This window comes from Dasypus novemcinctus, chromosome 11 (genome assembly GCF_030445035.2).
Source record: "Dasypus novemcinctus isolate mDasNov1 chromosome 11, mDasNov1.1.hap2, whole genome shotgun sequence".
Taxonomy (NCBI): Eukaryota; Metazoa; Chordata; class Mammalia; order Cingulata; family Dasypodidae; genus Dasypus; species Dasypus novemcinctus.
In genome coordinates this window covers 30,226,684-30,252,991 of record NC_080683.1, presented here as the reverse complement: position 1 = coordinate 30,252,991, position 26,308 = coordinate 30,226,684, and the positions used below count along the sequence as shown (strand labels likewise).

General features: G+C 40.7%; 2 protein-coding genes across 6 annotated transcripts in view; one reads left to right on the top strand and one right to left on the bottom strand.

Moving 5' to 3' along the window:
- The window catches only part of BEND6 (BEN domain containing 6), a 110,020-nt gene extending 108,669 nt beyond the window's left edge, over positions 1 to 1,351 (bottom strand). Inside the window, exon 1 of one of the 4 annotated variants that reach the window (XM_004465351.3) lies at positions 1,041 to 1,351. The gene's annotated coding sequence lies outside the window, so the exon portion shown is untranslated. Of the gene's footprint in view, positions 1 to 169; positions 511 to 1,040 lie in introns of those variants that run through there. The other 3 variants (XM_004465352.4, XM_058306910.1, XM_058306911.2) reach the window with 3 other exon arrangements.
- LOC101417339 (dystonin) overlaps positions 566 to 26,308 on the top strand; it is a 486,360-nt gene continuing 460,617 nt past the window's right edge. For both annotated transcript variants that reach the window (XM_004465347.5, XM_071218526.1), the window contains exons 1-2: positions 566 to 1,222; positions 1,806 to 1,840. In XM_004465347.5, coding sequence (XP_004465404.1) covers positions 1,042 to 1,222; positions 1,806 to 1,840 — 216 coding nt within the window. In that variant the 5' untranslated portion in view covers positions 566 to 1,041. The remainder of the gene's footprint in view (positions 1,223 to 1,805; positions 1,841 to 26,308) is intronic.

Below are 26,308 nucleotides of genomic sequence, written 5' to 3'. Positions count from 1 at the left end.
AACAGTTCACATTTGCTGTAAGGGGCGTTCTACTTCGTAGCGCTCCTAGTTTAAAGGGGGTTGAATAGGGGCGGGTCTCCAGATTCTGGAGGACCCCGACTCTCAGGAAAGGCCCTTCCCGTTGTCCACGCTTCGCCCTGCGAGGAATCCCCCGCAAGCAATAGCTCACCCGGCTGCATCCTCCAAAACCCCAATCTGAGGGCAGGGGTGCGGGGAGGTGGGAGGTGGGAGATGGGGCAGCACCTCCTGGAGACTCCCGCCAGCGCCTTACGTTTTTCCCCCTGGCTCCTTGGCGCCCCCTGACGCCGGGCTCCACCGCAATTCTGCCAAGGAGGGCTGGGTAGGTGGAAGCCCCAGATGTCGCGGGCACGAAGGTGCGCCGGGCCAGCGCACCCGCGGGCGGACCCGCGGGAGGGCGCAGGGCGCTCAGACCCCGGCGCAGCCGGCGGCCGCCGCCGCAGCCGCCGTAGCCGCCGCAGCCATGTCCGCGCCCCCGCGCTGCCGCAGCCCGGCCGTGATGTCATCAGCCGAGTCTCCGCCGCGGCGCCCCATTCCCGCCCCCCGCGGGCCGCCGCGGCAGCAGCCCGGGCGCCACGTCCCCGCCCCGACCCACGTGCGCCCGGCTCCTGGGATGCTGAGACCCGCGGCGGCCACGCGAAGATGCGCGGGGCCCTGGGGGTCGCAGCGGCAGAGCTGCTCCTCCCCACTCGTCGCGTCCCCGGCGGGGCTGCGCCCGGGGGCTGCGCACAGACGGGGGCGGGGGCTCCTGGGAAGGGAGGGGAGAGGCTCCCCGCCGCCGAATCCCTGCCTCGTCGCCGTGTGCTGAGTCATGGCAAGCGCTCTGTGCAGCCTTGGAGCACTCGCGTAGCGCGGCTGTCGCTGGGTGCGCGGCCATTGAGCCGAGCGCGGGGCCGCGAACGCCGGGCATGAGGCGCTGAGCCGCGCTCGCCCGTACCCGCCACCCGGGCGAGCGCCTCGCGCCAGGGCCCGTGCCGCCGCCCTCCAGCCCCGCCGCCGAGCCGCCCCCGCCTCGCCCGCACCATGATCGCCGCGGCTTTCCTCGTCTTGCTGAGACCCTACAGCATCCAATGTGCCCTCTTCCTCTTGTTGCTTCTGCTGGGCACCATCGCCACCATCGTCTTCTTCTGCTGCTGGCACCGCAAGCTCCAGAAAGGGAGGCATCCGATGAAATCGGTGTTTTCGGGTCGTTCAAGGAGCCGAGGTAAGATTCGCCGCCACGGGTTTCCTGGGGTCGGAGGAACATTTAAGCCTGTTTGGATAGGGAAGCCAGCCTTGCTCTGTTCCCTGCTGCCGACACTATCCCCATCATTGCCCACTCCCTGAGCGGAGTGTGTTTATTTAACCGCTCTTGCTCTCTTTGCCTTCACTCCCTCCCCCAATCACCCGGGTTTGTATAACCACAGAGATGCCGAGAGCAGGGAAGGGAGGAATGGACGAAAATCTTTAATATCTGCTTGCTTAAGCCCTGGTGTAATTCCAACGGAGTCCGGGGCTACGGCAGCCTTGCCTTCACCCATCCCTCGCTGCACGTTAGTGGTAAGAAAGTAAGACCTGGAGAGTTCGGGGTTCCCCAACTCCCCCAGAACTTTACCGGAAACTTCGCGCGGAGAAAGCACCTAGAGACAGATGGCCCAGTGACACCTCTCCTCAGAATGTTTCCTCCGAATTCGAGGCTTCCGCAGTGTTGCCTTCCTGACCCCTGAGCCCGGGTAAAAGTCATTAATAACTCGTAAGGTGAAAAAGAAGGAGTTGAATGAAATCTTGTTTTTCTCTTTTCTCCCCAGATGCTGTTATGAGATCTCACCACTTTCGCTCTGAGGTAATTTATTTAGCGCGCACACTCAAGGTCAGAAGAAGTTCTCTTTCCTGAGTACAAATATCAATCATATTCATGTTAAGTAACCACTAGCGCGCATGCTGCCCCCAAGCAGAAATTGACGTTTTTCTTTTCAGGCGATTACCCAACATTAGTGACCAGCGAATGGTGTTAGCATATTTCTTGTGTAGTGGAGCCGCAATACAAGACCGGGAAAGGCAGCCCCTAAAAGTGCTGTCGACCTTCGGAAAGTTAGGCATGGGGTGGATGGCAGCTTAGTTTACAATCTGTAATTTGCCGGTGGAATCGTCCTGGGTGCTGTCAGCAGACTGTGGTTGTTCACTTGGATTAACGACAGAGAAGAGCTTTTTGGAGGTGAATGCAGAGCAATTTGATCCTTATGCAATTCATTTTCAGATCTTCCAAGTTTTCCGTTCTATTCACTCATAAAGCTTTCTGCGTTTTTGGGGGGCCATCTGATGTTTTTTGCAAAATGATGGTGGTGGTGATTGGGCTTTTCATAATGGTGTGTCCCTAAATAATCGCACGGTCTCTTTGACAACGTGGGCCCCTCCATGAACAGGTGACCTGGGCATGGTGAGGAGGTGGGACATTTGTAGGATCAGCTCCACTAAAGACGAGAGAAAACCAAGGAAACAACAAACTCTCCCTGACACAGCATTTTCTTTATGAGTTTCCAGGCTGTCTCCGTTTAGTGTGGAGATAATTTCTTCCCTCTTTGGGAGAGTTTCACACAACCAAGCTTGTAGGTTGCTGGTGCCAATGCTCAATGTGGTTTGTGCATTTTAGCAAATACTTCCTAGTTACACACCCTCCATTTACCTGAGGAGTTTTTTCACATTGCATCTCTCTAGTTAAACAGATGTTTTATTTGGACCCTGGATGTTTTATTGGACTCCGGTTGTTTAAAAATTTTAACAGCATTTTTATCCCATCATTATGATGTTACACAATGAGTTATTATACTGTATACAGCCCTCCAGGGTGAGAACTCTGTGCTTAATTTAGTATTCTTGAGAGAACAAATTGACCAGTTAAATAATCAAGGTTCCATACCTGACTTTTTATTAACTAGTTGTATGTTGCTAGGAAACTCTTTTAACTTCTCTGCACCTCAGTTTCGTCTTCTGTAAAATAGGGCCAATAGTATCTTGTAGGGGGGATTACAAATAATTGTTAAAAAAACCACTTATTTCATAGTAGGTATTCAATATATGGTAGCTCTCATTATGTTTTGTAAAATTCAAATGAAAATGTATAAATAAATTTTCTGTTTGCAAATTTTAAGTCTTTATTAATTCAAGTTTATGGGAAGCAATATCAACTATCTGTTGTGAAGCAACATTTTTTGAATATCTGATTGACTCGATAGAACAACCTGGTTAGATATGACAAGAAGTAAATAATGGTCAGGGTGCAAAATTTTCATTTTAAAAAGAGAACACACATTAATGGTAGAACTGGAATAATATGCTGTTATGATTTATTATAACTAGCCATCGGGCAATTAAGTTAAAGAGCAAAATGGAAGAATGAGATAAGACTATGTCTTGTGTAGTTACCCCTTAGTTAAATGTTTGTCCTGAGCTTTGCATATTGATTGGGAAAGCTGGGGGCAGTTGTCTTATGCCTTAACTCATTTCTTGAGATTACTGGTACAGTTTGATGTCTGTGTGTATACTTGAGGTTATTTCCTCTGCTAGACTGTGAGCTCCTTGAGGGCAGGGACCATATCTCTCTTCTTTAGGGCCATATCCCCAGTGCCTGTATACAGTGGGTTCTTAATAAATATTTTTAAAAATTCCCTTAGTAGATAATGCTTTAAGTTGCTTGTTCCAGTAACTGGGCAAATAGAACTCAGCGTCGGACAGAAAAGAAAAATGCACATTCTCAGGCAATTGTTCTGAATTCAACATTTGCTGAATCTCAACTCCCATTTTATCTGTCCAGGCCTTTAAACATTGCCTTGGAGTTTGTACAAAAAAAGTAAGACACTAAGTATAACAAAATGGATTTGGTTAGAAGGCTTTATTTTCTGAGAAAATTAAATGCAATGTTAGCTTTATTTTTTGATGTTTCTTTTTGTACCAATTTCCTTTAATAAACTATTCAAATAGTATTATTTTATAAATGAAAATCCTGAGACTGTGTTGCACGAGAATGTCATATTTCATCATTATTTTGTGTTTACCATAAATAAAAAAAATTATCCCTAAGGAAAACATAGGGACTTTTTTTTTTCTTCTCCCTTTCTATAAAAATGCCATTTCCTGCAAGATTTTCTCTTTAAGAAATACCTCTGAATTTATTATTTGGATTCTACTATATTAAAAACTTAGAATTTGAGTAGCATAATGAAATTATTGCTATTGTTGCTTTTTAGAAGCAGCTGCTGCAAAATAATTAATTGTCAAAGAAAATGTTTTGATTTTCTGATGAGTCATAATCATATTGAAGTGAGAAATTTGTGTTTCTGTTCCTTATTCCGTCTAAGTAAGTAGATAATTCACTTTCTGCATTTCTGTAGTTGTTAAATGAGGAAAATGGGTTTAGGATCTGCTGACTCACTTTGAAATGTGAAAGAGCTCTGGAAAAGCCCTTGAACAGATGAAATTCGGCAAGTACTTTGCTGCTTTGCTTGGCAGGGATATTGCTTCTGCTACCCACACACCCAGAAAGAAGTCTAGTTGGACAGGAAATTTCAGCGGGTTCCTTCCCAGGTAGTCTCCATTATGATAGAAAAACTTCTCCAGAGTGAAAAGCTGTGACGCCAGGGCCCAGTTTGCTTTGCGGAAGTTCTGCAGCAGGGAAGTAAACCACATCTCTCTTCTGAGGTTCTTCAGGTTTTTTTCTCCTCACTAGTAAGAAGCACATTTCTTCAATGCAGTTTTTCCTCAAAGCTAAAAATAAATAATGTAGATGTTTATAAGATGTTTGGAAACAGTAACCACCACTAACCCTTTTTATTTGCACATATTTATAAACTTATCTTTCTTAGCTTTTTCATAGTCCTCTAAATTTTAGTAATAGTATATGAGAATGTGAAATTATTAACTCATGCAGCAAGGCCCAAACAGAACTGGCAGAATAAAAAGACCTAATTTAAAATAGAAATATGTTTGGTGTATGGATATAAAGAATTTGTTCAATCCCCCTCCCCCTAAAAAACTAATGAAAAGAAGTGATTTCATAACCATGTAGGACCCAGTCTGGAAACCAAGTATTTATTCTGGACATCTAAGAAGTATACTTTTCCTAAGGATTTATAATGTTTTATGTTGTGACTCTAAACAATGATCAACTGTTACCCATTTCCTCTGGTGAAAATCAGGTAGTGACAATCCTGATTTTAGGGAAATTTCAGAAAGTGATATGGGTAATTGAGGCACCATTAGATTACCAGTGTCTCGGGAGTACTTCAGCAGAATGAAGACAATTATACTGCCCATTGAGACTACCCAGGGTGAACAGTGGAAAATGATCCCCATTCATCAGCTCAGTGCAATAAGGGAAGCCTTGTTTGATGTAAGGAGGGGAAGAGTGTGTTTTATGTCTATCAGATTTGAGTAAATGTCTCCATTTCTTGTTTCAGGTAAAGGAACCAAAAGAGTTAATTCAAGTTAAACAGTTAAGGGTCACGTAGCAAGATGAGAACTAAGGGGAGAATTCCCTGGCTGCATTCTGACTGCTCAATGGAGTTTAGCTGTATCACTCACAACCCAGAGAATAATGAGTCCAGAATTCTGGACAAAAGAGAGAAGTTAAGTTGAACAAGTTTTTAGTGGACATTTTCTTACACTGCTGAATAGTCAGATCTTTTATGTTTTTCCAATGATTAGCTTAGTTATCGTAGATGAAGGAGAGATACACAGAAGCACTCTTGGCCTCATCATGCTGTCAGAATGTCCCTGTACCAAACCTTGGGAGGATGATCAGCAGAATAAGCCCATTTCTTAGCCTCTCATTAAATTTGCATTGTATCTTTCATTAAAAATTACCCAGTTTAGTGGTTTAGACAAAGTGATAGTTTATTTTTTAGCTATCCTTTACAATTAGGTTACCTTTATAAATAAATTGTTTGCCTAGAGTTAAATTCTAGGCCTAAATTAATTTGTACTAATTAAGTTACTTTTAAGTCATAACCGCACACATAGTGCTCACTTAGCTTCAGCCAATTATTTTCAAAATAAACACACAGTTAAAATATTTCCATATGAACTGTGTTAGACACTAAGGCTATCAAAGGGTCAGGGATACACTCCTGCCCTTGACAGTTATGTTACTTCTAGGTCAGTCCTGATACCAGTGCTGTAATTTTATAGTTACTTATTTCTTCCATTATGGTAATTGAATTGCTTGCTGTTTGCAACTATAAATCACAGAATGATGAGCACATTAGAGGCAGTGGTATACTAGTGTACAGTCAATACAAATGTGAATAAGACAGATTTATCTCTATTCACAGAGTTTATTACACCAGAGTCACCACTACCACATAATGATCTCTTCCTATAGCTCTATGGCAAGAAAACAATGCTCAAAGGGGAAAAAAAAAAGGAACAAAAAAACCCAAGAAAAATCCACCTTGTGTTCATGCACTCAAGCTAACTACATGTCATCTAGATTAAAGTTAAAATCTTTTCAGACAAGTTCGAATCCTTGTCTAAATTAAGGCTTAAGAATAAGACTTTTTGAGATTTGACTTGCAAAATTGATTCATAACAACAAACAGGGCTTTAATGAAAGGAGTATAGAAATAGGAGGTCGAAATCCTGCTTTGTTTTCCAGCTCTGCCGCTAGCTGTTTGACTTTGGTCATGTTAGGACCTCTAGTGTTCTCACTTGTAAGAGGAAGATGATCTCTGAAGCACCTTCCAGATGTAGCAGGACATGAAGCTATTATATGTAAAGCCTCATGCTGAGAAGGCTTCATGTAAGACATGGTCCCTGTATTCTAAGACCTTAAGGCAGGTGAAGATAAAATATAATTAGTATAAATACCAAGCATCAAATTCTGTATGGTAAATTAATAGTTGGACTAATTCTGATGAAATGATGGCTTCTAGCTGGGGTATTCAGAGAAGTCTTCCAAAAATAGGTGATATTAGTGCTGAAGCATGAAAGTTGAGCAGTACCTAAGTAAACAGAGGAAATTTAGAGCAAACCCCCAGGGAGGTAGAATGTCATAAGAATAGCCAAAAAATCACAAAAGCACACAATCTGCTTCAGAGCTCAGAATAAACAAGTATGACTAGAGCTAAGAGTTCTTGAGTTTGCATAAAGGAATAAAAAGCTGGAAATTTAAGTAGAAATAAAAAGAATTCTTGTATACTACCTGTCAGTTGGCAAAGGACTTTGACATAACATTATATATATATTTTGAACACCTTTGGAAGGGCCCTGCTAAGAACCCTCTCAAGAAAAGTGAAAATATCACCTCTTGAGTTCTTTTCTAGCAACATAATGGGCAAGCCTGATCACTCTTCTTTCGCATTCTGGTAAAATGAAGAGTCATGGCTTCTTCTGTGGACGGCTAGGAAAATGACTGGTTGGGGTCCTTTCTGGTTGGTCTCTGAAGCTGAGTTTTTAGAGTGTACCACATTTTTGTGGTCTAGTGCTCAAGTGTCATTGGGTTATATTCTGACTACAGACACCATCTGTCCAGGGATTTGTAACAATCTGCTTATGTATTCAGTGTAGTAATTCCAAAGCCTAAGACAAAGTATATAGTATGTTTACAGGTAATTCATTGTATGCATAGCCATTTTTATCAGCTATAAAATATGTATTTTTTAAAGTATTTGAAAAGTGTGTATCTGCTTTTAAACTTCTTCCTCGAAAATTCCTCCCACACAATTATTATTCTGAATTTAGTTCCTCTTTAAATGCTCAAGCCTACTTCCTCATCATTGCCAGTGACTTTTGCCTTCTATCTCACAGAGAACATAAATGCCATCTAAGCAATATTTCCTCTTGTCCTTATAGAAGAACAGCATCTGTAAACTTCCCTCCTAATCCAATGGAAGATTCATCCATCCTCCACACTAATGATTTCTGCTTATCTTCTGTGAATTCCCCCTTTCCCCATCTCTTGAGGGATGTGGTACTATTAGTCATCCCTCCTCCTTTATCTGCTGTTGCTCCCTCTTTGCTGGCTCCTTCCCCTTAAATGTAAACATCATATGTGTTTCCTTTTGAAAACAGCAGCAATGGCAATAATGCAGATCCTCCCTATGCTCTCATTTCTTCTCTTGGCAAGTAAAGTTACTAGAAAAAGGTCCCTTATTTCCATTTTTTAAAAAGACTTATTTATTTTTAATTATTACTCTCCCCTCTCCTCCCCCCCCCCCCCCCGCTTGTCTACTCTCTGTCCATTTGCTGTGTGTTCTTCTGTGTCCACTTGCATTCTTATCAGTGGAACCTGGAATCTGTGTCTCTTTCTGTTGCGTCATCTTGCTGTGTCAGCTCTCCGTGTGTGCGGCGCCATGCCTGGGCAGGCTGCACTTTTTTCGCACTGGGTGGCTCTCCTTATGGGGCACATTCCTTGCATGTGGGACTTCCCTATGCGGGGGACACCCCTGCGTGGCGTGGCACTCCTCGTGCACATTAGCACTGCGCGTGGGCCAGTTCATCACATGGGTCAGGAGGCCCTGGGTTTGAACCTTGGACCTCCCATGTGGTAGGCGGACGCCTATCCTTTGGGCCAAATCCACTTCCCTGTTCCTTACTTCTGATCATTCCTTGCAGTAGTATAATCTGGCGTCTGCTGCTGCTACTTAAAAATTACTCACAATTAGCTCACCAGTGACTTTAATTGCTAAATGAAATGTTTTATTTTATTTATTTTTTAAATATTCACTGATATGGCTAGATATATGTTTTTAAAGATTTATTTTTATTTATTCCTCCCTCCCCCTTGCCACTTGCTTGCTGTCTGCTCCCTGTGTCCATTCCCTGTGCGTTCTTCTGTGTCTGCTTGTCTCCTTTTATTGAGTCATCTTGCTGCGCCAGCTCTCCGCGGGCGTGGGCCAGCTTACCTTCACAAGGAGGCCCTGGGAAGCAAACCCAGGGACCCCCATAAGGTAGACGGGAGCCTAATCATTTGAGCCACATCCGCTTCCCTAAATGAAATGTTTTAGTCCTAATGTAATTGACCAATCTAATATTTGACACTGTAGGCTACTGACTCCTTCTTAAAACTCTGGTCTGCCCAGATTTTAGACAACAATCTCTCTGTTTCCCCCATTCCCCCCACCCCCTTTTTAAGTGGCCATGGCTTTCTCTATTCCTATACTAGTTTATCTTTTACTTATATATTGATGTTACCACTGTACTGGGCCTCATTTCTTTAAGAAACAGCTTTATTGCCGCATAATTCACATACCATACAACTTAACTGATTTAAAGTGTGCAATTTAAAGTGATTTTAATTATACCTGCAAAGTTGTGTGATCATCACCACAGTTTATTTTTAGATTGTCACCCGTAAAAGAAACTGTGGATGAATTAGCAGTCCTTCTCCATTTCCCTCCGACATTCACCTCCTGGAGCCTGGCAACCTCTACTCTACTTTCAGTCTCTGATGATTGGCTGGGCCTCATTTTTGCTTACCCTTGCTCACTTGTGGGATGTCACCAAGCTCACTGTTTCAGTTTACCTCCTGTGTTAGTTTCCTAGGCCCGCCATAGCAAATTACCACAAAGTAAGTGGTTTAAAACAACTGAAAATCTATTCTCTCACAGGTCAGAAGTTCAGTATCTGTAGTGCTGGTCAGGCCACACTCCCTCTGAAAGCTCTAGGGGAGACTCCTTGCATCTTCCAGCTTCTCGTGTATCCAGGTGATCCTTGGATAATGGTAGCATAACTCCAGTCTCCCTCTGTCTTCACATGACCTTGTTCTCTGTGTGTCTCTGCACCTACTCCCCTTCTGTCTCTTATAAGGATGTGCTGTTGGATTTAGGACCACCTAGTTAATATAGGATTATTGTTTCTTTTCTTTTTTTTTTAAAGATTTATTTATTTATTTATTTATCTCCCCTTCCCCCTCCCCGGTTGTCTGCTTTCTGTGTCCATTAGCTGTGTGTTCTTCTGTGACCGCTTCTATCCTTATCAGCGGCACCAGGAATCTGTGTTTCTTTCTGTTGCGTCATCTTGTTGTGTCAGCTCTCCATGTGTGCGGTGTCGTTCTTGGGCAGGCTGCACTTTCTTTCGCGCTGGGTGGCTCTCCTTACGGGGCACACTCCTTGTGCGTGGGGCTCCCCTACGCGGGGAACATCCCTGCATGACAGGGCACTCCTTGCACACATCAGCATTGTGCATGGGCCAGCTCCACACTGGTCAAGGAGGCCCAGGGTTTGAACCGTGGACCTCCCATGTGGTAGGCGGACGCCCCATCCATTGGGCCAAGTTCACTTCCCTGATTGTATCTTGAGAGCCCTCAGTTAATAACATCTTCAGAGATCCTTGTTCCAAGTAAAGTCATATTCACAGATTCTGGAGGTTAGGATTCAGACATGTAGATTTTTGGGGCCACAATTCAACCCATTACACTCTTATATAGTGGTGTATTAGTCAGCCAAAGAGGCACTGATGCCAAGTACCAGACATTTGTTGGCTTTTATAAAGGGTATTTATATGGGGTAAGAGCTTACAGTTACAAGGCCCTAAAGAGTTCAACTCAAGGTTACTTCCTTGCCAAACTCTGTTGTCATGTGTTGTAGCAAGATGGCAGGTGACATCTGTAAGGGTTCAGCCTTCCTCTTCCCTCTTAAGGCTCTATGGGTCTGGCTTCTTCCAGTCTCAGTGGTAGGCTGGTATAGGGCTTGTCTCTCTCCCCAGGGCTTGTTTCTTTCAGGGCTCAGCTGCTCTGTTCTCTTCACAAGGTCCGCTGTAAACTAGCAGGCTAATGGCTCATCTCTCTTCCTGGGGCTGCAGTATCCTTTCTCATGTCTGTGGAGCTTTCTCTCTTCTGTGTAAGAATTTGTTTTATCAGCCCACTGAGGGCTTCATTCTTGCCTTCATTCTTGCTCCTTTCCACTTTGTCCACACTAATTTTAACAAAGATCATTCTAAAATACAAATTTGTTCTTAAAATTTGTATCAGTCAGGGTGACATTCGGCCAGCCTGTGCTGTGGCTGGTATAGCTGAGGTAATCTTGGTCTTTCCTTCATAGTAGCAGGATAGCTGGCACAATTTCAGACATTGTGCCTAACTTCATGGAAGGAAGAAGAGGAAGTACAAAGCCAGTCATGGATTTTATCAGGATATGAAAATCTGTTTGGGGGGCAGCTGGGAAGGTGGATGTGACTCAAGCAGTTGGGCATCTGCCTACCACACGGGAGGTCCCGGGTCTAGTTCCCAGTGTCTCATAAGGAAGACAAGCAAGACAGTGAGCTAGCATGACCAGGTGGCGTGGTGAGCTGATGCAACAAGATGTTGCAACGAAGAGACACAACAATCAGGGAGTGAAGGCTCAAGCCATTGGGAGCCTCTACATGGGAGATCCTGGGTTCAGTTTCTGGTACGTCCTAAAAAGAAAAAAAAGAAGATAAGCACACAGCGAACAGACACTGAGAGCAGACAGTGGCGCAAAACAACGAGGTAGGGGGAGGAATAAAAAAAAAAATCTGTGTGGGAAGCCTTTTCAATTAGATTTCCACTTAAATTTCATTGGCCAGAACTGTATCATGTGGCCATCTCACTTCTAGGGTGGCTTGGTATATGAGCTCTTAACGTTTTCTAGCTTCTATAGGAGAGGCAGGCAAGGGAGAAAAGTTTGGGGCAGGATGGTGGGTCATCCATGTTCCTCTGCCTCTTAAAACCCTGCATGATTCCCTACTTATTTCAAGATGATAAAATTTAATCTTCTTAATATAACATTTAAGGAATCCTAGTCTAACCAGTTGTCTGCCCTTGTCTGTACTTGTTGCACTTGTTGTAATTCTCTGAAATGGACCAGGGCTTTTTGGATTAGTGCTTTTGTCCATGTTATTTCCAACCAAGAAGGTCTCTCTCTCTCCCTTTTCCTCTCTTTGCCCACCCACCCCCAACAAAAACAAAAAGACCCTCAGGCACAAACCGCTAGTTCTGCTTAATTCAAAACACAGCTTATAGGCTTCTTCTCTTGGAAACTTTTTTGGCTCCCTCCTCATAATAACTTGTTTGTAACCCATAAAAATCGTGTCTTGAAAGCAGTCAAATTCCTAGTTCTTTTTTTTATTGTATAAAGTATACACAGCATAAAATCATATAAACCATATTTAAGTATACAATTCTGTAATATTAAGTGCATTGTTGTGCAATGTTGTGTAAACATCACTACTATTTCCAGAATGTTTCCATTATCCCCAACAGAAACTCCTACCTTTTGAGCAGTAACTCCTCTCTACCTCTAATCCTTGGTAACAACTATTCTGCTTTTTATTTTTAGGAATTTGTATCTTCTAAGGTAAATCATATAATATCTATCCTTTTATGTCTGACTTACGTCACTTAACATGATATCTTCACTGTTCATCCATATTATAGCTTGGTGTACCAATATTTGTTTGAGTTCCTGCTTTCAGTTCTTTTGGTATATACCTAGAATAGGAATTGCCAGGTCATATGGTAATTCTATGTTTAATTTTCTGAGGAACCACCAAACTGTTTTCTGCATGGAATGTACCCTTTTAATTGTCATCAACAAAGTACGAACGTTCTTATTTCTCCATATCCTGGCCAACACTTGTGATTTTTTGTTTTGTTTTTTTAGTTTTAGACATCCTAGTGGGTGTGAAGTGGTATGTTATTATAGTTTTGATTGCTTTTCTCTAATGGCTGGTGATGTTGAGCAAAGTTTCATGTGCTTAATGGCCATTCGTATATCTTTTTTAAGAATGTATGTTCAAGTCCTTTGCCCATTTTTTATTTTATTTTATTTTGTCTTTTTGTTGTTGCCTCATTAAAGTTCTTTATATATTCTGGATATTAAATCCTTATCAGGTAAACGATTTCCAGCTATTTTCTCCTTTCTGTAGGTTGTATTTTCACTTTTGTGATAATGCCCTTCGATAAAGTTTTGAATTTTGATGCAGTCCAATTTATCTCTTTTTTCTTTTGTTGCTGATGCTTTTGATATAAAATCCAAGAATACATTACCTAATGCAAGGTCCTTAAGATATTTACATAGTTTGCTGTTAAGAGTTTCATAGTATTAGCGCTCATATTTAGGACATTTACCCATTTTAAATTAATTTTAGTATATGGTATGAAGGTAAGTGTCAAAAAATATTTTACATGCGGATTTCCAATTGTCCCAGCACCATTAAAAATCTTTTTTTGGGGGTAGGTACCAGGGGATGACCTCAAGACCTCCTACATGTGAACCAGGCGCTCAATCACTGATCTACACCTGCTCCCCCAGCACCATTTTTGAAGAGACTATTCTTTCCCTATTCAGTATACTTGGAAACTTCTCAGAAATCAACTGGCCGTAGGGGAGTGGGCCAGTTCAATATAAATTTGAAGATTTGGCTTTTGCATTTCTGTAAAAAAGTCTGCTGGAATTTTGATAGGGATTACATTGAATTTGTAGGTTGATTTAGGTAGTACTGACATCTTAACAATATTAAATCTTCCAATCCATGAACATGAACTGTCTTAGTTCTTTTTTAATTACTTTCAGCAATATTTGTAGTTCTCCGTGTACAAGTATTTTACCTCCTTGGTGAAGGAGTATTTTACCTCCTAGTTGTTTCATTCCTTCAGATGCTATTATAAATGGAATTATTTTCTTGATTTCCTTTTCAGATTTTTCGTTATTGGTGTACAGGAACCAAACTAACTTCTCTGTATTTATCTTGTACCCTTTACAACTTTGCTGAATTCATTTATTAGTTCACTAGAATTAATCCCAGGATTCCCTGGGATTTTCTATAAGCAGGATCATGTCATCTGTGAAAAGGGATAGCTTTGCTTCTTCCTTTACAGTTTAGATGCCTTTTATTTCTTTTTATTGCCCAGTTGTTCTGGCCAGAACTTCCAGTACAATATTGAATAACAGTGATGACAGCAGGCATCTTTGTCCTATTCCTGATCTTGGGGGAAAGCTTTCAGTCTTTCACCACTGAATATGATGTTAGCTGTGGGTTTTTCATGAATGTCCTTGTTGAGAAAGTTTCCTTCTATTCTTAGTTTTCTGACTGTTTTTATCATGAATTTTGTCAAATGATTTTTAGCATCCATCAGTTGAGATGATTATGTGTTTTTTTTTTTCTTTTTCTGTTCATTCTATAAAGTGGTATTATTATATTGAACCACTCTTGCATTCCTGGAATAAATCCCACTTGGTCATGATGTATAATCCTTTTAATCTACTATTGGATTCTGTTTGCCAGAATTTTATTGATGATTTTTTGCATCTATATTCATAAAGGATTTGGTCTGTAGTTTTCTTTTCTTGTATTGTCTTTATTTGGCTTTGGTATCAGGGTAATCTGGTCTCATAGAATGAATTAGGAAATGTTCTCTCCTGTTTTGTTAAAGAGTTTGAGAAGTATTGGTGTTAATTAGTATCTAATTTCTAAATGTGTGGTAGTGTCTTTTTTGGGAGAATTTTGATTATGCATTCAATTTCTTTATTCTTTATAGATCTGTTTAAATTTTCTATTTCTTCTTGAGTCAGTTTAAGTAATTTGTATATTTCTAGGAATTTGTCCATTTCATTTAGGTCATCTAATTTGGTGGTGTGCAGTTTTTCATAGTTTTCTCTTAGAAACTTTTAGTTAAGATCAGTAGTACCCACTCCACTTTTAACTGATTTTAGAGATTTGTGTCCCCACTCTTTTTTTCATCTTTGTAAGTCTGGGTTAAAGATTGTTGATTTTTAAAATCTTTTCGAAGAACCAATTTTTGTTTTATTGACTCTTTTATTTTTCTATTCTATATTTATCTTATATTCTATGTATCTATCAATTCTATATATCTTGTCTCCACTCTAATCCTTACTATTTCCTTCTTTTGGCTAATTTTGGTTTTAATTTGCTCTTCTTTTTCTATTTCTTTAGGTATGAAGTTAGGTTATTGATTAGTGATCATTTTCTTTTTCAATGTAGGCACTTTATAGCTATTACTTTCTCTCTGAGCACTGCCTTTGCTGCATCCCATGTTTTGGAATATTGTGTTTTTGTTTTTCATTCATCTTTAGGTATTTCCACTTTCCCTTCTGATTTCTTCTTAGATTCATTTGTTGTTTAAGAATGCGTTATTTCATTACCCCATTTTTGTAAATTTTCCAGCTTTCTTTCTGTTGTTGATTTCTAGCTTCTATTGTGGTCAGAGAAGATACTTTGTATAATTTTAATCTCTTAAAATTTACTGACATTTATTTTGTGACCTAATATATGATAAATCCTGGAGAATGATCATGTGCATTTTAGAAATATTTATATTCTGCTGTTGTTAGGTGCAGTGTTCTATATATGACTGATCTGATTGGTTTGCTGCACAGTTCAAGTTCTCTATTTCCTTATTTATATTCTAAATGTTCTATCAACTATTGAAAGTGGTATATTTTAGTCTTCAACCATTATTGTAGAGCTATTTATTTTTCCCTTTAATTCTGATAATTTTTACTGTCACATATTTAATTATGTCATATTTTGGGGTTTTGTTATTAGATGTTTATATGTTTATAATTGTTAAATCTTTTTTTTTTAAATCCCCCCCCCCCGTTGTCTGAGCTCTCTGTCCATTCACTTTGTGTTCTTCTGTGACTGCTTCTATCCTTGTCAGCGGCACCAGGAATCTGTGTTTCTTTTTGTTGCGTCATCCTGTTGTGTCAGCTCTCTGTGTGTGCACCGCCATTCTTGGGCAGGCTGCACTTTCATGCTGGGTGGCTGTCCTTACGGGGCACACTCCTTGCGTGTGGGGCTCCCCTATGCGGGGACACCCCTGCGTGGCACGGCACTCCTTGCGTACATCAGCACTGCGCATGGGCCAGCTCCACATAGGTCAAGGAGGCCCTGGGTTTGAACCACGGACTCCCATGTGGTAGGCGGACGCCCTATCCATTGGGCCAAGTCCGCTTCCCTAATTATTATATCTTCTTGCAGAATTGAACCTTTTATCAATATATAACATCCTTCTTTGTCCCTTGTAAAATTTTTTGACTTAATGTCTCTTTTGTCTGATAATAATATTGCCACTCCAGCTCTTTTTTGGTTGCTATTTCCATGGATGTCTTTTTCTTTTTTTTTTTTTTTTTTTTTAAAGATTTATTTTTTTATTTATTTAATTCCCCTCCCCTCCCCCGTTTGTCTGTTTTCTGTGTCTTTTTGCTGCGTCTTGTTTCTTTGTCCGCTTCTGTTGTCGTCAGCGGCACGGGAAGTGTGGGCGGCGCCATTCCTCGGCAGGCTGCTCCCTCCTTCGCGCTGGGCGGCTCTCCTTATGGGTGCACTCCTTGCGCGTGGGGCTCCCCTACGCGGGGGACACCCCTGTGTAGCACGGCACTCCTTGCACGCATCAGCACTGCGCATGGGCCAGCTCCACACGGGTCAAGGAGGCCCGGGGTTTGAACCGCGGGCCTCCCATGTGGTAGACGGACGCCCTAACCACTGGGCCAAAGTCCGTTTCCCGGATGTCTTTTTCTATCCTTTTATTTTCAATGTCTTTGTGCCTTGAATCTAAAGAGAATCTTTTATAGACAGCATGCAAAACGATCATGCTTTTTTATCCAGCTTGCCATTTTCTGTCTTTTAATAGCTGAGTTTAGTCCATTTCATTTAAGGTAATAACTATAAGGAAGGATTTACTTCTTCAGTTTAGCTATTTGTTTTCTGTATATCTTGATTTTTTTGAACCTAGGATTTGTACATGGGAAGTAGGCACTCAACCACTGAGCTACACCCACTCCCCAACTACGTATTTTTTTATTCCTCATTTGCTCCATTACTACCTTTTTTGTGTATTTAGTTGCATTTTGTAGTACCATTTTGAATCCCTTTTTCTCTTCTCTTCTTTATATTTTTAAGTTATTTTCTGAGTGGTTACCTTTGACATTATAATTACATTTTAAACTAATAACAATCTAGTTTGAACAATATGAACTTAGTTTTGGTAGTATACAAATACTCCTATATATCCATTCCTCCCTCTATATAATGTTATTGTATCACCTTACAATTACATACATTGTATGCCCATTAATATAGATTTTCGTTATTGTTTTACACATTTGCCTTTTTATTCATATGGTGGGTGAGTGGGGAAAGCAGTTACAAACAAAAAGTGCAATATTACAAGTATTTTATATTGTTCTTTCAATGTCCTTTATTGTTATGACTTCAAGTTACTGTGTAGTGTTCTTTTCAACCTGAGGAACTCCCTAGGGATTTCTTCTAGGGAAGGCCTCCTAGTAATATACTCCTTCAGCTTTTATCTCTGTGTCTTGATTTCTTCTTCATTTTTGAAAATAATTTTTACCAAATATAGAATTCTTGGTTGGCGGTTTTTTCTTTTCTGGCCTCCATAGTTCTGATTAGAGATTGGCTATTAATCTTGTTTAGGATCCTTTGTAGATGAGAAGTTTGTTCTCTCTTGCTGTTTTCAAAATTCTGTTTTTGAATTTTGACAATTTCATTATAAGGTGTATTGATGTTGATCTATTTGCATTTATCTTGCTTGGATTTGGATGTCTCTCATTGGATTTGGAAATTTTCAGCCATTATTTCTTCAAATACTATTTCTGCCCCTTTCTCTTACTCTTGTCCTTCTGGGACTCCTGTGACACATGTTCTTGTGATTCATAGTATGTTTCATCCTCAGTGTCAGTCCCCAAGATATCAAATGCAGTGATAAATCAGTGATGAGCAATTAGACTACACAACCTTGGTTTTTGGAGGATGAGGCCCTTATTTCCCACCATGGCACCGGCTCACTACACCAGGAACTCGGACTGTATTCCCCACAGATGCCTGCCCCACGACTGTGAGGTGGAGGATGGGAGATGGGGGGTGGAAGCCACTATATGGAGGGTGAAATTCACTGATACTTACTGAAACTTACCAGCTCTTCTCTGGATGCTGCAAGTTTCCCACTGGAGAATAAGGTTCCAAAATGGTTGATTCAGATGTTTCCTGGTAGATGGACTGATACCTGGAGGTTTGTACTCTCATCATCTTCTCATAATACTCCCTAAATTCCTAGTTCTTGACACAAACCTTGCACATAGTGAAGGTCAGTATGTTTTGCTGTATGAAGTAATATCTCAAGTTTTCTACAAGTGAGTTTGAGTCTTAATTCTTATGGATTTCATAACTCTGTAAATATTCCTGTATTCTTCTTTATCCTAAGTGGGAAGAGAGAGATGTCTTTCATTTTTTGTTACAGACATATTCATGGTTATGCTAATTATCATTCTGTATTTACTTCGAAGACACACAGATTAAGGCAGTAGTTTTAGTTTGCAAAGTACCAGAAATGGATTGGCTTTTATAATGAGAAATTTATTTGGGGAAAAGCTTACAGTACCAAGGCTGTGAAATGTCAAAATCAAGTCACCATCAGAAATCCTTTCTCACCAAAATCTATTGATTCCAGCATCTTGCCACATGGTGAAGATGGCCACTGGACTCTGACTTCCCCTGTAGAATCTCCCATTTCTGGGAGCTCAGCTGTGGGCAGCCAGGCATAGGGCTTTTCTCTCTCCAGGTCTCCTTTATCAGTCTTGGCTGTTCCACTTTCTTCCCAACTTCACCGCAAGTTATCAGGCATATGGCTCATCTCTCAGCTCTTGGAGCCTCAGGGGTGGGGAGCAGTTTTCTCTTTGCAGCTTAATTGTGGGATAAATTGGGAGTCCTTTCTCTCATGCTGCAGTGTCAAATATGGTGGCCTCCCTTTACCTGTTTGTCTCTCTCTGTGTCTCCGTTTATATAAGACCCAGCAAGAGCTCAGATACAACTGAGTCACTCCTTACAGACATAGTCCATTCAAAAGGATCGCACATCCACAGGAATGGATTAGTTCAAAAACATAATTTTTCTCTTTTTGGGATTTGCCAAATTCAAACTGTCTCAGCAGTTTTAAAAATTTGTTGAAAATATCCCCTGATATTTTTATTAGTTGGTAAAAAATTGTAATATTTTGACCTGAGAGTTTTGAATAAAATTTTAAATATTTAATACTTTTATTTTAATTTGTAATCTAAAAGTCAACCTAACTATATTCTGCATTATCTTGTACCTTTTAATTAATATTGTCACCCATTTTTAGTGCCTGAATTTGTTTTGTTTACAATCACATTTGTTCCAAGTTTATTGCTTTAACTATCATTAGCTAAAGCGAGAACTGCAGTCAATTTTATTGTGTAATTCGTGTCTGTGCTAGCTGAGGGCAGAATGGTGTGATTGGAAATCTTTGTTCAAGTAGTTTTGAGAAGTGTTGTGGTAGGTCTCACTGATAAGTACACAAAATCAAGGGAAACGTAAAAGACATTTTATTCCTCTTAATGTCTTTAAAATACATAAAATTTAAAAAGCACCAATTGTTACATTGTCTTGTGTCCTTTATAAGGTAGAACTATAATATAAGTAATGATAGGGAAGTAAGTACTCTCAATATGTATTAGGTTGTGCAAAAGTAATTGTGGTTTTGGACTGTGAATTTTAAATCATTATGACTAGTGCAGCAGTGCTTCAAAATGTATTCATCAAATGCAATGAATGTACCACACTGATGAAACGCTGATGTGGGAGGAGTGGGGGTGGGGGTGGGGGTGGGGAATGGGGTATATGGGAACCTCTTATATATATATTTTTAAATTTTATTCTTTTTTTTTTAAAAGATAAATAGATCACACAAAATGTTACATGAAAAAACATAGGAGGTTCCCATATACCCCACTCCCCACCCCACCCCCACCTCCCACATCAACATCCCCTTCCATCAGTGTGGCACATTCATTGTATTTGGTGAATACACCCTGGAGCACTGCCACACCACATGGACCACAGTTTACATTGTAGTTCACAATTTCCCCCAGTCCATCCAGTGGGTGTTATGGCAGGATATACAGTGTCTTGCATCTGTCCCTGCAGCATCATTCAGGACAACTCCAAGTCGTGAAAATGCCCCATATCACACCTCTTCCTCCCTCTCCCTTCCCTCAGCAACTCCCATGGCCACCATCTCCACATCAGTGATGCAGTTACTTCCATTGCTAGAGTCACAGCAGTTGGATAGTAGAATAACACGTCCACTCCAATCCGTAGTATATTCCTCCATCTGGTGGACCCTGGATGGCAATGTCCATTCCACCACTAAATCGAGAGGAGGCTTAGATCCCACACTCTTATATTTTTTAATGTAACATTTTGTGTGATCTATGTATCTTTAAATAAAAAAAACAATAAAAATAAAAATAAATAAAAACAAGTTATGTTGAAGCAAAAAAAATCATTATGATTAGGCTTGAACACATCTTTATTAATCAAAATAAGAACTATTACAGTCAACACATTTTTTCCAATGAGAAATAGGTTTGTTTATTCCTGTAGCATAAAAATCTTTGCTTTGGGATTCGGCGAAGTCTTGGAAAGCATTTTCCTGCTGGTTGTGGAATCATTTTCCTGCAAAAAGTTGTTGAGCTGTTTGAAGAAGTGGTGTTTGGTTGGCAAAAGGTCACGTGAATATGGCAGATGAGGCAACACTTCAGAGCCCAATTCGTTCAATTTTATTTATTTATTTATTTATTTATTTATTTATTTATTTATTTATTTATTTATTTATTTATTTATTTATTTTTCTCTTTCCTTCCCGCCTGCCCCCGCCCTCACCCCAGTTGTCTGTTCTCTGTGTCTATTTGCTGGTGTTCTTCTTTGTCAGCTTCTGTTGTTGTCAGCAGCATGGGAATCTGTGTTTCTTTTTGTTGCGTCATCTTGTTGTGTCAGCTCTCTGTGTGTGTGGCGCCGGTCTTGGGCAGGCTGTCCTTTATTTCGTGCTGGGCGGCTCTCCTTACAGGGCGCACTTCTTGCACATGGGGCTCCCCTATGCAGGGGACACACCTGCGTGGCAGGGCACTCCTTGCACGCATCAGCACTGCGCATGGGCCAGCTCCACACGGGTCAAGGAGGCCCAGGGTTTGAACCGCGGACCTCCTATGTGGTAGATGGACACCCTAACCTCTGAGCCAAGTCCGTTTCCCTCGTTCAATTTTTGAAGCGTTGGTTGTGTGATGTGCGATTGGGTGTTGTGGAGAAGAATTGGGCCCTTTCTGTTAATCAGTGCTGGCTGCAGGTAGGTGCAGTTTTCAGTGCATCTCATCAATTTGCTGAGCATACTTCTTAGATGTAATGGTTTCACTGGGATTCAGAAAGCTGAATTCAGACCAACAGCAGATCACTAAACAGTAACCATGACCTTTTTTTTGGTGCAAGTTTGGCTTTGGGAAGCTCTTTGAAGCTTCTTCTCAGTTCAGTCAGTAAGCTGGTCATCACTGGTTATTGTATAAAATCCCCTTTTCATTGCACATCACAATCTGATTGAAAAATGCTTTGTTGTTGTGTAGAATAAGAGAAGATGACACTTCAAAATGCAATTTAAAAAATTTTTGGTGAACTCACAAGGTACCCACTTACAGAGCTTTTTCACCTTTCCAATTTGCTTCAAATGCTGAATGACCATAAAATGTCCATGTTGAGTTCTTTGGCAACTTCTCGTGTAGTTTCAGAGGATCAGCTTTGATGATTGCTCTCAATTGGTTGTTGTCAACTTCTGATGACTGGCCACTATGCTCCTCATCTTCAAGGCTCTTGTTTCCTTTGCAAAAGTTCTTGAACCACCACTCCACTGTACCTTCATTAGCAGTGCCTGGGCCAAATGTATTGTTGATGTTGTGAGACGTCTCTGCTGCTTTATGACCCATTTTGAATTCAAATAAGAAAATTGCTCGAATTTGCTTTTTGTCTAACATAATTTCCATAGTCTAAAATAAATATAAAATAAACAGCAAGTAATAGGTCATTACCAAAAAAACGTAAAGCAAGAAATGCACTTTAAAATGATGGATAACAGGGAAACGGACTTTGGCCCAGCGGTTAGGGCGTCCGTCTACCATATGGGAGGTCCCCGGTTCAAACCCCGGGCCTCCTTGACACGTGTGGAGCTGGCCATGCGCAGTGCTGATGCGCGCAAGGAGTGCCTTGCCACGCAAGGGTGTCCCCCGCGTGGGGGAGCCCCCACGCGCAAGGAGTGCGCCCGTGAGGAAAGCCGCCCAGCGTGAAAAGAAAGAGCAGCCTGCCCAGGAATGGCGCCGCCCACACTTCCTGTGCCGCTGACGACAACAGAAGCGGACAAAGAAACAAAAGCAGACAAAGAAACAAGACGCAACAAATAGACACCAAGAACAGACAACCAGGGGAGGGGGGGGAATTAAATAAATAAATAAATCTTTAAAAAAATAAAGTAAAATAAAATGATGGATAACATAATCACATTAATTTAAGAATGTATGCCAATATCAAACAGTAAATTTCAACAATGCAAAAACCACGGTTACTTTTGTACCAACCTAATAATAGCATAGGTCCTATATTTTATATAAAGTGGTATATTAACTCTACATAGAATCAAAAGTTAAGTGAATATTCCCAAGTGCAACCAGTAAGAATAATATAATGGTAATAGAGAAACCCACATAACATTCTAAAAATACTCAAATGACCCAAAGAAGGTAGGACAGATGGGGCACAAGTACAAAAAATAATAGGGACAGATAGAAAATACATAATAAAATAAAAACCTAAATCCAACCATATCATTATATTAAATAATAATGGGCTAAACAGTCAAAAGATAGATATTATCAGAATGGGTAAGTAGCAAGGCTCAACACTACACTTTTTAAAAAGCAATGCACTTTAAATATGAAAATAAATGAATGGAAAAACATAAAGGATGCAAGCAATAAGCATAAGAAGATGGGTGACGTTGTATATTATAAGCAGATAAAGTAGATATCCAGACAGATAGTATTAACACAGGTAAACAGGGGTGTTCTGTAATTATAACAGTATCAGTTGTTCAGGATATAATATAAATTTGTACGACTCTATAATAGAGACTCAAAATGTATGTAGTAAACAGTGTCAAACTTAAAGGGAGAAGTAGACAATTTTACAATCATAATAGGTGATTTTAACACCCATCTCCAGCAAGTGATAGAACAACCATAATTATTAAGGACGTGGGTGATCTTACCAACCATATCAACATCCTTTCCCTAATTGATATTTATGTACACTAAACCCACATGACTTATTCACAAAGATAGCTTATTATATGCTGGGCCATAAATAAATCACAATATATTTAAAAGAATTGAAATTATAGGCGGCGGACTTGGCCCAGTGTTTAGGGCATCCGTCTACCACATGGAAGGTCCGTGGTTCAATCCCTGGGCCTCCGTGACCCATGTGGAGCTGGCCCATGCACAATGCTGATGCGTGCAAGGAGTGCTGTGCCACGCAGGGGTGTCCCCCGCATAGGAGAGCCCCACGCGCAAGGAGTGTGCCCTGTAAGGAGAACTGCCCAGCGCGAAAGAAAGTGCAGCCTGCCCAGGAATGGTGCCGCATACACCGAGAACTGATACAACAAGATGATGCAACAAAAAGAAACAGAGATTCCCGTGCCACTGACAACAACAGAAGCAGACAAAGAAGATGCAGCAAATAGACACAGAGAACAGAAACAGGGGTGGGGGGGGGGAAGGGGAGAGAAATAAATAAATAAATCTTTAAAAAAAAAGAAATTATATAGAATATATTGTCTGATTACAACCGAATTAAATTAGAAATCACTAATTATATATCTTGGAAATCTCAAAATATTTGGAAATTAAATAATTTGTATGTCAAAAAATCATGATGAAATTAGAAAACATTTGAACTGAATAATAATGAATGCACAATATATCAAAATTGTGGGATGCAGGCAAAGCAGTGCTCAGAGGAAAACATATAGGTTTAGTTGCTCATGTGTAAAAGAAGAAAAGTAAAAAATCAATTAACAGTGGTTAAACCTTAAGATACTAGAAAAAAAGAGCAAGCTAAATACTAAGTAAGTAGAAGGAAGAAAATAATAAATAGAATAAACTGATTAAATAGAGAAAAGACACACAACAGAAATAATAAAGCCAATAGCTGGTTCTTTGAAAAGGTCAACATATGTTATAGGCATCTGAGTAGACTGATCAAGAAAAAAGAATAGCCAGAAACAGCAGCTATGTACAGAAGGGGAAACACAGATTGATAGGTGGGGAATTTTCTTGTTTTTTTTTTATTATTATTATTGAAATAATGAAAATGCTCTAATAATGATTGAAATGATGGACACACAACTTTGTGATTATACTACATACCATTGATTGTACACTTTTAATGAATTGTATGTTTTATTAGTGAGTCAGTAAAATTGATTTGTTAAAAAAAAAAACCACCCTGAAGATAACACCTTACTTAATGATAGGATTCAATGCTTTTCCCTTAAGGGCAAGGATAACTGCTCTTGTCACTTCTCTTCAATGGCTGGATGTCTTAGTTATTGCAGTAATGCAAGGAAAATAAATAAAAGTTCTGGGAGCTGATGTGGCTCAAGCGGTTGAGCCCCTACTTCCCACATGGGAGGTCCTGGGTTTGGTCTGGTGCCTCCTAAAAACAAAACAAAACAAAAACAAACAACAAGCAAACAAAGGAAAAAACCAACTCAGGGGAGCTTATATGGCTTTAGTGGTTTAGTGCTGGCATTAAAGGTCTTAGGTTCAATCCCAACCCTAGTACCTCCAAAAAAAAAAAAAAAAAGAGTCCCTCTGTGATCGTGATGGCAGAATGAGAAACTTCATAGCTCTGTCCCCCCAACGAAGCTTTGAACAACGTACAGAAAAATCTTTCCAAAAACTCCAGAAAGCAGTTAAAAGACTTCAGTAGCAAGGCAAAAGCCAAATGAAGAAAAAGCATACCTAAAAGTGATGGGATTCCATGGTGCTCTGGCTGAACTCTTCCCTACCCCAGTACAGAGCCCACCCACACTCTCAGTGCAGACTCTTGGTTCCACTTCTGGAAGGAGCAGTGTAACCCTTGTTCACATACTGGGTGCTTATATGTCTGGCCCAGTCTGTTTGATGGTAGTCTGGGTGACTCACTACCTTAGAACTTACCTGTGCAGAAGGCAGTTCACAGAGCCCTCCTATGGAATGCTATGAAAAAAGTCAAGTGGCTGCCTGGGCCAAGGAATTACTAGCTGTAGAATATATAGTACAATGCCTGGGGCCATGAGGAAACTGTTTCTAAGGGAAGCGGGGACAATCATTTCCTAAACGGGAATTTTGGGGGCCACATGCACAGACAAGACACATGCTCAGAAAGGATCAGGGAGGCTCCTAAACTGTGACTTGGAACTATTTTCTAAGCTCATTGTACGGATAAGCGCTGACGGATGTCACAGCCACAGGTCAATTTGAAAAGACTGGGAAGGTGTTTTCTTATCCTTCTTTTTCTCTTTTTGCTAGCAACTTATATTCATGGAAAGCTATGTCATGATACTAGCTGGATACAAGTTTAAGGAATAGATGCCTAAGAACTTAAATCCTGGGATACCATATTAAAACATCAAATGTCCAAGTTTCAACAAAAGATTACCAAATATATAAAGAAACAGGAAGTGATGGCCCAGGCAAAGAAGAATATTAAAGCATTAGAAATCATCAGTAAAGGAGCATTAGACCTGGGACATTCCAAAGACTTTATTTATTTATTTATTTTTAAAAGGATTTATTTTATTTAATTCTCTTCCCTTTCCCCCCACCCTCGTTGTCTGCTCTCTGTGTCCACTCGCCGTGTGTTCTTCTGTGTCTGCTTACACCCTCTGTGGCAATGGGAAACTGCGTCTCTTTTTTGTTACATCATCTTGCTATGTCAGCTCTCTGTGTGTACGGAGTCACTCCTGGGCAGGCTGAGCTTTTTTTCATGTGGGGTGACTCTCCTTGCAGGGCACCCTCCTTACGCGTGGGGCATCCCCACGTGGGGCGCCCCTGCGGGGCACAGCATTCCTTGTGCGCAGTAGCACTGCGCGTGTGCCAGCTCACCACGTGGGTCAAGAGGCCTTGGGTATAGAATGCTGGACCCTCCCATATGGCAGGTGAACGCTCTATCAGTTGATCTACGACCACTTCCCTCCAAAGACTTTAAAAGAATGGTCCTAAATATGCTGAAAGAGCTAAAGGAAAATATTGACAAGAAACTAAAGGATATCAGGCAAACGACAGTTGAACACAAAGAGATTATCAGTAGAGGGATGAAAATTGTGAAAAGGAAACAATGCTGAAGACCACAGTCACAGAAATTAAAAATTCTCTAAAGGATTTCAGCAAAATACTGGAACTGGCAGAAAAAAAGAATCAGTGAACTTGAGATTAAGACA